The 13,411-nt window shown below is 54.2% G+C and overlaps 1 protein-coding gene across 1 annotated transcript in view; it reads left to right on the top strand.

Moving 5' to 3' along the window:
- The window catches only part of RERE (arginine-glutamic acid dipeptide repeats), a 470,759-nt gene extending 463,940 nt beyond the window's left edge, over positions 1–6,819 (top strand). The window contains exons 16-22 of the mRNA XM_042781181.1: positions 173–286; positions 539–1,893; positions 2,053–2,275; positions 3,222–3,945; positions 5,433–5,579; positions 6,354–6,534; positions 6,786–6,819. Coding sequence (XP_042637115.1) covers positions 173–286; positions 539–1,893; positions 2,053–2,275; positions 3,222–3,945; positions 5,433–5,579; positions 6,354–6,534; positions 6,786–6,819 — 2,778 coding nt within the window. The remainder of the gene's footprint in view (positions 1–172; positions 287–538; positions 1,894–2,052; positions 2,276–3,221; positions 3,946–5,432; positions 5,580–6,353; positions 6,535–6,785) is intronic.
- The last annotated feature ends 6,592 nt before the right edge of the window (positions 6,820–13,411 follow it).

Genomic DNA, 13,411 nt, shown 5'->3' with positions numbered 1-13,411 from the left:
CAGATACATGTTCCTTCCTAGCCCTGCTAGCCCTTTCCAGAGCTTCCTTGCTTCTGGAGATGAGCTCAGAATAAGGGAGCAGAGGGTCTTTGAGCTATTACCATCTCCTCATTGAGGCTGATGGGACATGCTCCCTTAGCCTGATGTGCCCCTGTGGGCTTCCCCACTGCAGAAGGTTAAGGAGGAAGCCTCATCACCTCTTAAGAGCACCAAGCGCCAGCGGGAGAAAGTAGCCTCTGACACGGAGGAGGCAGACAGAACCAATTCCAAGAAAACCAAGACCCAGGTGAGTATTGCAGCTGAGTGATGCTGTGTACAGCTGGCAGGCTGATGCCTATTCAGAAGTCCAGCTCAGATCCTCACTGGGGAATGGTGGCACCCTGTCTCCCAGGGAGGCAACTAGAGCTTGTGGCCCAAGTCAATGTGGGGCTCACCTTGCTGCGTCACCTGCACAAGCCTTTACTGTGTGTCTGGTGCTAGCAGTGCCAGGCAGAGAGTGCTCTCCTGCAGCTTTTGTCCCTCTTTTTTCTGGCCGTAGGAGATCAGCCGGCCCAACTCACCATCTGAAGGCGAGGGAGAGAGTTCAGACAGTCGCAGTGTCAATGATGAGGGTAGCAGTGACCCCAAAGACATCGACCAGGACAATCGCAGCACATCCCCCAGCATCCCCAGCCCCCAGGACAACGAAAGTGACTCGGACTCCTCGGCCCAGCAGCAGATGCTGCAGGCCCAGCCGTCAGCTTTGCAGGCTCCCAGTGGAACAGCCCCAACTCCCTCCACAGCCCTGCCAGGGACCACCCAGCTCCCTACTCCAGGGCCCACACCCTCTGGCCCTGCCTGCCCTCCCCAGGGCTCCCCCGCTGCCTCCCAGCTTCCAAACCAGCCACAGGCTGCCACGGCACCTGCTCCCCACACCCACATCCAGCAGGCACCCGCCTTGCACCCTCAGAGGCTACCCTCACCGCATCCTCCACTACAGCCTCTGACTGGGCCAGCTGGCCAGACCACAGCCCAGCCTCATGCCCAGCCCCCACTGCACAGTCAGGGCCCACCTGGCCCTCACAGCCTGCAGGCTGGTCCCCTGCTGCAGCATCCAGGGCCCCCTCAGCCCTTCGGTCTCCCTCCTCAGGCCACCCAAGGCCAGGCCCCACTAGGGACCACTCAGGCGGCAGCCCACCCTCATAGCACCTTGCAGCTCCCAACGTCTCAGGCTGCATTGCAGTCCCAGCAGCCCCCACGTGAGCAGCCCTTGCCGCCAGCCCCCTTGGCCATGCCTCACATCAAGCCCCCACCCACCACTCCCATTCCCCAACTGCCTGCACCACAAGCCCATAAGCACCCACCTCACCTCTCAGGGCCCTCCCCCTTCTCTATGAATGCCAACCTGCCACCCCCACCAGCACTGAAGCCCTTGAGCTCCCTGTCCACACATCACCCCCCCTCAGCCCACCCTCCACCCCTGCAGCTCATGCCACAGAGCCAGCCTTTGCCCTCTTCTCCTGCCCAGCCCCCTGTGCTAACCCAGAGCCAGAACCTGCCTCCTACTGCTGCCACCCACCCCCCAGCAGGCCTCCACCAAGTACCCCCCCAACCTCCATTTGCTCAACACCCCTTTGTCCCTGGGGGCCCTCCTCCCATAACCCCTCCAGCCTGCCCCTCCACTTCTACTCCACCTGCGGGACCTGGCACCTCCGCCCAGCCACCCTGTTCTGCTGCTGTTTCTTCTGGGGGCAGCATCCCTGGGGGCACGTCCTGCCCTCTCCCCACTGTCCAGATCAAAGAAGAGGCTCTGGACGAGGCTGAGGAACCTGAGAGCCCCCCACCCCCACCAAGGAGCCCATCTCCGGAGCCCACCGTGGTGGACACCCCCAGCCATGCCAGCCAGTCAGCCAGGTATGGCTCTAAGAATCTGGGCTCTTGCAGGTAGGCAGCAATGGGTGGGGCGGGGGGTGTTTGGGTGGGAGCTGGTCAGATGAAGCAGGGGCCTCCAGTGTGAGGTGTGGTTGGGCAGATAAGTCAGGGGCCTCCAGTGTGAGATGTGGTTGTTCTCAGGTTCTACAAGCACCTGGACCGGGGCTACAACTCATGCGCACGAACAGATCTGTACTTCATGCCTCTGGCGGGGTCCAAACTGGCCAAGAAGAGGGAGGAGGCCATTGAGAAGGCCAAGCGGGAGGCTGAGCAGAAAGCCCGTGAGGAACGGGAGCGTGAGAAGGAGAAGGAAAAGGAGCGGGAACGGGAGAGAGAACGCGAGCGGGAGGCCGAGCGTGCAGCTGTGAGTCCTGGTGGCAGGGACTGGGTGAGGGTGGTCCAGACCCCATTTCCTGTGAGTGCAGGATGAATACATTGGCCAGGCCTGGAGGGATATGGCCTTCACCAGTGTCAGGTGTCATCTGGTTTATTTTCATGGTAGCCAGAGGATGGGATACTGTTTAAAGGGCCCGATGTCCAGGTTTTTCTGAGAATGCCACATTTTCCTGAGCCATTCCACCTGACACCCATGGACCTGGCACTCGACCTCATTCTCCCTGGACTCTGGCCACATACCCCTTCCCTTGGCATTGGCAGGGCCAGGCTGGTCCACAGGCCGTCACGTGGTGTCAGCCTGTGTGGGATTGGGCAGACCTTCGGCATGAGGAGGCCTCCCAGGAAAGAACCTGTCTTTTTCTACTACAGTAATTTGAAAGAACCAAAGAGAAACTAAAGGAAGAATCTGGGAGAAAAGCCAGGCGCTTAGGGCTATGACCAGGCCACATCAGTTCCCTCCAATGGTATCACATGGTGGTGCTGTCTTAGGCTGGGTCATCAGGCTACCTACTTCTGGGGGTTGGGGAAAGGGGCCCCAGTGAGTTTACTGGCCTGTTAGTACCTAGTGCACTATCTCTCCTCTTTCCCCCTGTCCTGCCCCATTTTTCCTCCTTTCATTCACACAGTCTCTTTCTCTTACTCAGAGACACACACTTAGATACCCACATGCATTCTTTCTCAGATACGCAAACTTGCTAAGAACAAGGGAAACTGGCAGGCAAGTGAGACTGTCCAGACAATTCCGGCCCCCAGCAGGGTCTAAACCACATCCTTGTGCCTAGCCAGTCAATCCTGGGCCAGATCTCAGATTGGGAGGCAGGATGGGAGTAGGGTAGGATCCACCTCTGCAAGAAGTGCCAGGCTCAGTCCCCAAGAAACATGGTTCACACCCCTTATGCCCCCCTCTCCTGCAGCAGAAGGCATCCAGCTCAGCACATGAAGGCCGCCTCAGTGACCCCCAGCTCAGTGGCCCTGGCCACATGCGGCCATCCTTCGAGCCCCCACCAACCACCATTGCCGCAGTGCCCCCATACATCGGACCTGACACACCTGCCCTCCGGACTCTGAGCGAGTATGCACGGCCTCACGTCATGTCGCCCACCAACCGCAACCACCCCTTCTACATGCCCCTCAACCCCACCGACCCCTTGTTGGCCTACCACATGCCTGGCCTCTACAATGTTGACCCCACCATCCGTGAGCGGGAGCTCCGGGAGCGTGAGATCCGTGAGCGGGAGATCAGGGAGCGTGAGTTGCGGGAGAGGATGAAGCCAGGCTTTGAAGTGAAGCCCCCAGAGCTGGACCCACTGCATCCAGCCACCAACCCCATGGAGCACTTTGCCCGGCACAGCGCCCTCACCATCCCCCCCACTGCTGGCCCTCACCCTTTTGCTTCATTCCATCCGGGCCTGAACCCCTTGGAGAGGGAGAGACTGGCCCTGGCGGGCCCCCAGCTGCGGCCTGAAATGAGCTACCCTGATAGACTGGCGGCCGAGCGGATCCACGCTGAGCGCATGGCCTCCCTGACCAGTGACCCCCTGGCTCGGCTGCAGATGTTCAACGTGACGCCGCATCACCATCAGCACTCCCACATCCACTCACACCTCCACCTTCACCAGCAGGATCCTCTCCATCAAGGTGGGTACCTAGATGGGGTCTGAGAAAGCTGTGTGGGTCGCTCTGTGGTGAAGGTGATCAGGAGGGAGAGGACAGGAGCCCACCCAGAGATGGAATTGCTCTCAAGGAGCAGAGAGATGTTCCTAAACTAACACTCAGTTCCTGACAGGTCTTAGAATAGTCATCATTCGCCTAGGAACTATATTTCTGCTTGACTCACAGACAGCCTGTATCTCTACAACTCTGCAGAGAGCTGCCTCGCCCAGGGCCTTTGGCTGGCAGTACCCTGGGCTCAGCTGTGCACCTGTATTTAGCTCAGATCTTGACCCTGTGCTGGGCAGCCTAGGCCCTGTAGAGAACGTTTCAGGGGTGGAGAGAAGTGGCCTGTACTTGTTAGGGTGAGTGGAGCAGGAGACAGGGCCTTCCATCTGCAGGACGTGCTGCAGAGAGTTCAGTGACACCTGTGCTGGCCTTCTAAGTGCTGGCATAACCAGCAAGTGTGCCTTGGTGCCGCATGAGGGCTAGAGGTCCGTTGTTTTGGTTCTTTACTTGTTCATCACTCATTCATCACCACTGCCTGCCCAGCACAGTTCTGGGTGCTAGAGATACAGCAGTGAACAAGACAAGCGGAACCCCATTCACATTCACCTTCCACCTTCACGGGACATTCGGTAAACAACTGTCAGCTTATGACCAGTGTTCTGGAGAGAAATAAAGCAGAGAGAAAGGAAGTTCCTATGTTGATGGGGGAGCTATCAGGACAGCCTTCCCAACTGGTAATACTTGAGCCAAGACAAAAGGACAAAGGGGTGTCTGGGGAGAGCATTTCCAGGCTGGGGACAGCACTTTCAGGCAGAGGAGAGCAAGTGCAGTGGGCCTGAAGCTGGGCTGCCCAGGTCCTGCAAGGGGGTGTGGCTGGACGTAATGCAGGGAGAGTGGGAAGGGAAACCATCTGCAGCACTGCTGGTACCTGGAGCAGAGGAGTAGGGCAGAAGGTGGTGCAGGAGTGAGGGTGAGGGGACGTTCAGAAAAGGAGATGCACAGCGTTTGCTGCCAGCAGGGGGAGCCTGCAGAGCTAAGCTCCTGCCAACAACATTGGACAGCAGTAGCCTGGCTCTGCGACCGACCACACACCTTCTGTGGCTCCTTTGGGCTCTGGGTGGGAGTAAAAGGACAAGGAGACAGTCCTGGGGGTGAGGGACACTGGCTGTGCATGGACTTGAACAGGGCAGGTCTCTGCACAACCGACAGAGGAGTGTAGGCTGCAGGGGTTCTCAGGAATGAGAGGAAGAAGTGCTCATGAACATGATCACCTGCAGTTCTCTACTCCTTCGTGTAGCATTCATTGAAGGTGAGCCATAGGGCAACCACATGGCACCTAGAACCCTGATAACCAGGAGCCAGCTCTGATGAGAAGAAGCTTGGTGGGAATCCCAGCCAAGGAGAGCTGCGTGCAGAGAGCCCCTGAGCCAGGCACCACCTGCATCTAGGGTTTTGTCCTTCCATAGGTTCCGCAGGCCCTGTTCACCCGCTGGTTGATCCCCTGACTGCTGGCCCACACCTGGCTCGATTCCCCTATCCCCCTGGCACCCTTCCCAACCCTCTGCTTGGACAGCCACCCCATGAGCATGAAATGCTTCGTCATCCAGTGTTTGGTAAGAATTCACCTGCTGTGCTCACAGGGGATGTGGGTTAACTCTATGTTGACTTGCAGGGGCAGGGACCCAGTATGGAGCTGGGGTAGTCATCTGGTCGGCTGTCCCTAGTCCTTCATACGTATACTCAAACACACGTTGGCCAGTGCCTCCTGAGTGCACAAGGCCAGCCTGCTGACTCCTCCCTTCGGAAGGCCAACATGGTGGGAAGTGGGGACTGTGTAAATGACCAACAGCATGAGGAGAGCCAGGGCGATGAGCATGTGAAGTGGGAGAACCACAGAGGTGCCTGGTTTACCTGAGGGTGCAGGGGAAAGGCTTCTCTTCACCTGAGGCCCAGAGGATGACAAGGAGGAGGGAACCAGGAAGCCTGGGGTGAGGGGACATCCAGGCAGGTAACCAAGCAGCTCTGCTATAATGGCCCCTTTCTATGGAGCCTGGCAGGAGCTCTGGTAGCATAGTGGCTAAAGCACTTGACTACTAACCAGGAAGCTGGTGGTTCAAACCCACCAGCCACTCCTCGGAAGGAAGGTTGGGCAATCCTACTTCCGTAGTGATACTGCCTCAGAAACCCAAGGAGGGATCGCTATGAGTCAGGGCCGACTCGACAGCACATAACAACAACAACAACAACATGGAGCCTGGCAAGGACTGGCTGAGCTGTCCACAGTCAGTGGTGGGCAGGCCCTTTTCTGACTTCTCCGGTATTGTGCCTGGGCTGCCCACCCACACACCCTGCCGTTTCTGTAGCAGGGGCTATTGTGTGTTTGGCAGGTACCCCCTACCCCCGAGATCTGCCAGGGGCCATCCCACCCCCCATGTCAGCAGCCCACCAGCTACAGGCCATGCACGCCCAGTCAGCCGAGCTGCAGAGACTGGCCATGGAGCAGCAGTGGCTGCATGGACACCCCCACATGCATGGTGGCCACCTACCAAGTCAGGAAGATTATTACAGGTGAGTCGGGCAGGCCGAGAGACAGGGACCCCTTCCCAAGTAGCAGCCCAAAGTGTGCTATTGGCCACTAGCGTAGCCTGATGATGGCCCCACCCATTCTGGCCAGGGTGGTGCTCCTCCCATAGACCCAAAAGGAGTGGCCACCTGGGAGGGAGGGCAGCCCAGTCAACTATGCAGGAGGCAGCTCAGAGCAGGAGTGGGGACCCTTGAGCCGCCTGGTCTAAGGAGTCTTTCCTTTTTTTCCTTTCTAGTCGACTGAAGAAAGAAGGCGACAAGCAGTTATAAGTTATTTATTTGTTAGCGCTGGCTGTGGAAGCCCCATTTCTTGGGGGGAGAAACAGGACTTTTTACATACAATAGGAGCTGCAAAAGCAAAAGGAATATCTTCTAAAGATTTCTTTATATATTTAAAAACCCCACAACTAAAAATGTATCAGCATCCTAGTGTTCGTTTGTAGAGAGGATTCCTTGAGACTGGTTTGAGTCTCCTTGCATGACAGTCCCCAGAAACTTAGTGAGTCCTGGACTGGACTGACCATTCAAAAACCGTCCCTGCAATCATGGGGTTTGACTTTAGTTTTCTTTTCCTTCCTTAGTTTCTCAGTAGGTGCTAGAATCCACTTCACACCCTTCACTGTGCGTGCAGACACACTCAGTTGTGTGTGTTCCAAAACCCACAAGGTTTGCAGGCAGGCGGCATATGAGTTTGGAGTCCAAGAACTATAATTTTTAAGAAATCTTTTATTTTAATACATTGTAGGAAATCTTCATAATTTTGAGAAAGTTCTGCAGCATGGCTTTTTAAGTCTGTAAATAAATAATTTTAGAACAGCCTTTTTTTTTTTTTCCTTCCACAAACTACTATTCTGGTCTATTTTTTTCCAGCCATGTCACTAATTGTGAATTCCTACCAGCTACTGACAGAATACAGAGTTGTTTTTTTAATAAAAAGTTATATATAATTATCCCTTTAATTAAAGGGAACAGATGGACGTTACTAATTACAGGTGGGCAGGAGCTTGGGACTAGATGCAGGCACAGCAGTGAGCATCCAGGGTTCACAGGGACAATGTCACAAGTGATGTCTTTGTTGGCTGCTTTGGTTTTCACTTCTGTCTGTTCTAGCGTGTGCTTTGCCAGTGGTGCAGACATCTGTTAGATTGAACCCCTTTCGTTTTGCGCCGGGCGTGCAGGAGTTAAATGTTACTTTCTTTCCCCGGTGTCACTGTCGTTCCTATGCACACATATGTGATTGTTCTGGATGAATTCTCTTTTAATACTATGAAAATTTTATAAACATTCTAGAAAACTTTTCCATACAAGACCCAGGAGGATGCATGCTTGCCAGAGGAATCTGTTAGAAGTCTGCCTTTAGGGCAGCAATGGGATTGATGCAAGTCATTGTTTGGCTGTTCTTGTGGTGAGGACACACCCAGTCATTCTTAACGCAGACCAAGACTACTTTTGCGTGAATTGAGACCTTGGAGTTGACATGGTATTGGTGACTTGCATTTCTGACCCAGGAGCAGGTGACCCACATCAGACTGGGAAAGTGGTTGAGTCCAAAGCTTCGTCCTGGAAGTAGGAACAAGAGTCTCAGCTGTGATCGTGGAGGTGGAAAGCAGGCTTCCACCTAAAAGGCTCCACTTTTTCAGGGTTAGGCCCTCAAGAGTACAGTAGTCCCGGCGAGAGAGCCTGCCACCCCTTTCCAGTTGCTGACACAGGCACTTGCGCCCAAGCAGAGGGTAGGGAGATCCTGGGATGTCTGCATCCGTGGTCACACTTTGTACCTGGACATGCCTTTCCATTCCTTTTCTCTCAGACTCTTGAGGGCTGTTTCTGCCATTGTAAACTGTTGTATGTGGTGGTGGGTTTCAAAGGCCTGTCGGACCAGGAGGGAGACACTTGTGGGTCAGGGGTGTGAGGCGAACCCAGTGCCAGCTCCATGGGGGCAGGGAGAAACCAGCAGGTGTTGGCTCAGAGTCAGATTCTGGATTCAAACCTGCATCAGGGGCAGTTCCAGTTTCTGTTATCACTATGGCTAGTTTCAGTTGGCAAAGAGAGGATTGTTTTGTCTGTTGAAAATGTTTGTAGTTTTTTCCCCTTTCATTTTCTCTCATTCCATTTCTGGTCTAGCTCCTCGAGGAGCCAAGTTTGTATTAACCCTTGGTCATCAAACTTCTGGCCACATTGGCAGTGATGGCAGTGGTTTCCCTGTGGGTGGTGGTGGCCATCAGGGAGGTCAAGGCCGCTGCTGCTCTGACTGAGAAGGCACCACGCAGGGCTCTGGGCGGCAAAGCACGTCCGTCCCCACAGCTCCTGTGCCGTCACCACCCACCACCTGTCCCGTCTCTCTCATTCTTTTTTGGTAGAGTACAAGGGCTGCCACTCCTTTAGACCCTCATTACCTCCTCTCTCCAGCATCCAATTTTCCCAAAGAAGAGAGAGAGTCATGTTCTCTGCAGTCTGTACTTGAAAACTATATGAAGATGTTTTCTTGTTAGGTTTTGTTTTTCTCTCCATATCCCAAGGTAAAGCACTGAGATTCTTCCATTTACAAAGTCCAAACCCGGATCCCTCCCTTGATCATCTGCAGTTGTTGAGGATGGCTCCAGACCCTCAGTGTCTTTCAGCCCCGACGTTTGGTTTCCTTTTGGGTTTTCCTTCTTCCGTTTGAAGTTTTGCGTTGGCTTTTCTGTGTTTCGTATGTATCTTGTTCAGTGTCGTCGAGGTTGAGCTTCACGTTCCACTGCAGCAGCAGCAGAGCAGAGCCTGCGTCTGGTTTGCTGCGTTTATATATATCTGAAGCTAAATGTATATATGAGTAGTTTGCCATGAGATGACACAGTGTAAACAGAGTAGACACCCAGAAATTGTGACTTCTGTGTTCTCTCCATTTGAGTATTTTGTAATTTTTTTGAAATATTTGTGGACATAAATAAAACCAAGCTACACTACATCACCTGGGTGTTTACCAATAACTGTGTCTCATTCCTGGATTGTGGGTGGGAGGTCGGATTTTGCCCCTACCTGTTCCCCGGGGGGGAAAGGGGCAGGGACAGTGTGTTGCCAGCATACTGCTTGCCTCCCAGAGTGGCTTCCAGAAAGGTCCATGTCTGCGATGTCTCAGAGGAAGGGTCTCAGGATGGGCCTAAGAGCACCATCTCCTGTCATCTCCTAGGTCCCTCTCTACCCCTGATGCAACTCCACACCTCTGCAGTTGGTGGGGGATTCCCTCCAAGGGTTATGGGCATGGAGCTCCTTCCCTGCTCAGGAGAGGCTTCCTCTTTTTCCTGGCTGTGCCTCCTTCGTTGTGCCCTTTTCTGCTCCTTAAAACCTCTAGTGTCTCCTGCCACACCCTCTGCTTAGGTTTGCCCTCCGGGTTGAAGATGCATTCCAGCCCCTGAGAGGATCTTACCCACTGAAGGTACAGCAGGCTGCATGCAAGGCTGGATGTGGCCACGGATGGCAGCGTGCATCAGAACGGCTTCATGCAGTGGTTTTGCAAACTGTCCAGGACGGTTTCCCAAAGCATCAAGATTATGCCCAAAGGATTCATTGTCTGGCGTATTGCCATAGCTTCTAGATGTTTGGGAGATGAGGCAAGAGTGACCAAGGACTCTTGGTAACCTGCACTCTGGCAGGGTGTGCAATACACAAGTAAAGGTTTGGGAACAGGCACTGCCAGTCCAGGGCATGAAAAAGCTTTGCTAAACAGAGGGCCCCAAGTGGCATACGCATTGAGTGGCATACACATTGGGAGACATCCTGTGTCCTCAACCAACCAGAATCCTGCTCAGAAGCTTCAGTGATGGGAAGAACAAAGGGCCACAATAAGATGCCATTCGGCAGACTGGCCCTGGTGACACGTGGCTGTCAGTCTGGGTGTGGAAGCAGAGGGTTGTAGAGTTGGTGGGTGCACAGGGGAGGGCTCATGGATGGGTCTCGGGTACGTCTTTGCTGGTTTCTCATCTGGACCATGCTCTTTATGAAACTACAGTTTGTAATGGGCAATAACATATTCCAGGAAAGCTAAATGACAAGAACAGTGTCTTGTGAATGGGTATGTATGCTGCAGGAAAGGACCTCAGAGCTGGCTAAGGGGCAATAGTTTCTCAGGTATGTGGCAACTGGCCATTGTCACCACTCTGCCATACACTCCTGAGGAACAGGGCCTGTCATGGAGGAAGCACTAAAAGTGTGTTCGCTGGATGTGCTCCACTGATGAGGGTGGAGGGTGCTGTTACTTAGCAACTGTGGCCCCAACCAGGCCCTCACCTCTGCACTACCCCCATGAACGGGCACCTGTGTGCTGCTCTGCCCCTTATTTGTGTAAATGAAACTGCAGCTTGGCATAGCTTGAGCCATTCTGCAGCATGCATGGGGAAAATGGCATTTAATAGGGATGTCAGCAGCATTTGAGAGTGTAGCCAGCTGCATGGCTGCTGTATTGACAGACATCCATGGCAGAGGACTACCTGGACAAATCAGAGTCACTTACCCAAAGGGTAAGGATGCCCAGCAGAGAGCTGAGCGGTGACCTCCCACACACACGTATCTTCCAGACCCCCAAAATTCTCACTGTAGAGGGGTACAATTAGAACTCCCCAGCAGACACACAAGAAGAGCAGACACGGTCCCACGACTGACTCAGGTGGCATCATAAAGCGAGCCTTTCTGGTTACCTGGGTCACCTGGTGGAAGTTGGGCGGCAGGAGCTTTATGTTCCACCATGCATGTGACCCGTGATGCTGTCTGGGTCCCGCCGGCCTTTGCTGTAGCCCTGCCCAGTCCCTACCACGTGCTTGGCCTAGCATTCAAGTGCCTTTGCTGCCTTCTGTCCTGCATGGCTTTGTTGGTCCTTGGAGGTCTCCATGTCAGAATTGTCATCTCCCTGGGCCCTTGCCAGCTTCCCAGCTGCCCCGGGAGTTCTGGCAGTGCTGGGTGATGGTTCTCTGCTTTCCCCCAGTGTGACTTCTTGAGAAGCAGTCTGACAGGAGGTGCTTTCAAGTCTCCTGTAATTGTATGGTGTCCTTTTGGCATATCAGGGACCCAGGCTGCAAAAGCTGTCCCCATGTCCCCCAACCCAGCTCCATGTCTGCTATCTGTAGGGGCCTCCTGGCTCCCCTTGCCCTGGACACCTCGTTACTAGACCAGGTTCTAGAATGGGGAAAGCATTTGCTCGGTTAGTATTTGTTGAATGAATGAATAAAGGGGCCCTGCAGAGAAAGGCTCCCTGGTGACATGGTGCAGATGTACGGTCAGGTCATAGGCATGAATGACCAGTTAGCAAGGGCCTTTTAGCCTAATCCAGATTGTGTGAGCAAATACTTCCCGGGAATTCAGACACCGTCTGTGTGGCATGAGGTAACCTCTCTCTGCCCTCCTTCAAGTCTCTCTCCTCATCTTGGTGCCCTCTGCCTCCCTCCCCTGCTGTGCTCACCACTTTAGTGTCTCTCAAGACCTGCCTTCAGCCTGCTTTAAAACATTCTTGGAAGTTTTGGGGAAAATTAGCTTTATAGCTTGTGGGCCACATGGAAAATAGAATGTTACGATACTACTTAGAAGACTTACTTGGCCCTGGGAGAACCCTGAAGCTGTTGAGCTGTTCAGGGGCCTATTTTCTATGAGCCTGGTCACCGGTTGTCATGCTCAGTCCCCTCCACTCTCCTTATTCATTGAGAGGGACCATACTGCCGCTGAGGCTTCCAAACACGGTTTGAAACACCCTGTTCTCATCCTGGCCACCAGGTGGCAACGGTTGCGAAAACAGACGAGGCCCAGGCTCCCTCCCTCCCTCTGCCCTCAGGCAACTGGTACAAGTCAGTCCCCTCAGATGACCTAAGGAAGAAGGCCTGTGCCTATGACAACAAATACTTTGTAAGAGGTGACTGGGGACATTTTGTGGAGGATGAAGATCATGGCAAGCACAGGGGTGCAGAGATGGCAGTGGAGAGAGGGTGGGACCTAGAGGCCACAGGGGGCCCAGCAGTCCAAGTGGTGGGTACGCTGGGGAGTGAAGCCCAGAGGTTGTAGGTCAGGTGCAGGTGTTACTAGAAGGACAAAGACTTTGTCTCAAAGACGGGGATTCTTTGCTGTCTCTCCAGCGCCTGACCAGTGCCTGGGACATATACAGTAGGCGCTCAGTAAATGTTCATTAAGTGGATTTTCTCAGCAGTGGATGAGTTCTAAGAACCTAGCCCCAGAGCTCCCAGAAAACGTCCCCTGAGCAGCTATGATGGGCTTATCCGAGGTCTCATGTGCCCCCAATCCCGACATCTGCTACTTTCCAAGTCTCCCCAGAAGGGGCACTCAACTCTTCTCAGAACCTGCTTACAGTCAGTGATGGGGATGGACCACACCGTGTGGATCCTAAGTGCAGGAAAAAAACCCAAGGCTCCTGACTTGGCTCTGTGGGCCCAGGCAGCTGCCGGTTCTAGTATGTTCAAAGGGAATGATCTCCATTACCTTGGAAAATGCAGCCAAATGGGAAGCGTGCTGGTGGGACACCCCTCACCCAGTTCCTAGTGTCCCAAGGGTGGCTCAGGGTTAGGCCAACAACAGTCTCAGAAGACAGAAACAACCTGACAAGGGCTGTGATCTCACGGTAGAGCCCTCCTGTCCCACCTCCAGCATCACCCGGCATCCAGAGGCAGCTGGGTGTGCTCATGTCCAAGAAGCATGGAGGAGCGGTTGTCAGGTCGGCTGAGGGGAAAAGTCAGGAGTGGCTTCCGAATTCGGCACCACAGTTTTTGTTTTGAGCTGAGAGGGTGTCTTGTGGTCACTGAACCACGAGTCACAGGCTTTCTCTCCCTCCCTCCTCTGAATGGAATGAGGAGCCTCTTCGGAGCTGAGTTCCCAGTGAGGTCCCAGCAGC

This window comes from Orycteropus afer, unplaced genomic scaffold, assembly GCF_000298275.1.
Source record: "Orycteropus afer afer isolate SDZICR_OR568_19922 unplaced genomic scaffold, OryAfe1.0 scaffold00094, whole genome shotgun sequence".
NCBI classification, from domain to species: Eukaryota; Metazoa; Chordata; class Mammalia; order Tubulidentata; family Orycteropodidae; genus Orycteropus; species Orycteropus afer.
The sequence above is the reverse complement of the archived record's forward strand: the minus strand, read 5'-3'. Positions and strand labels throughout refer to the sequence as shown.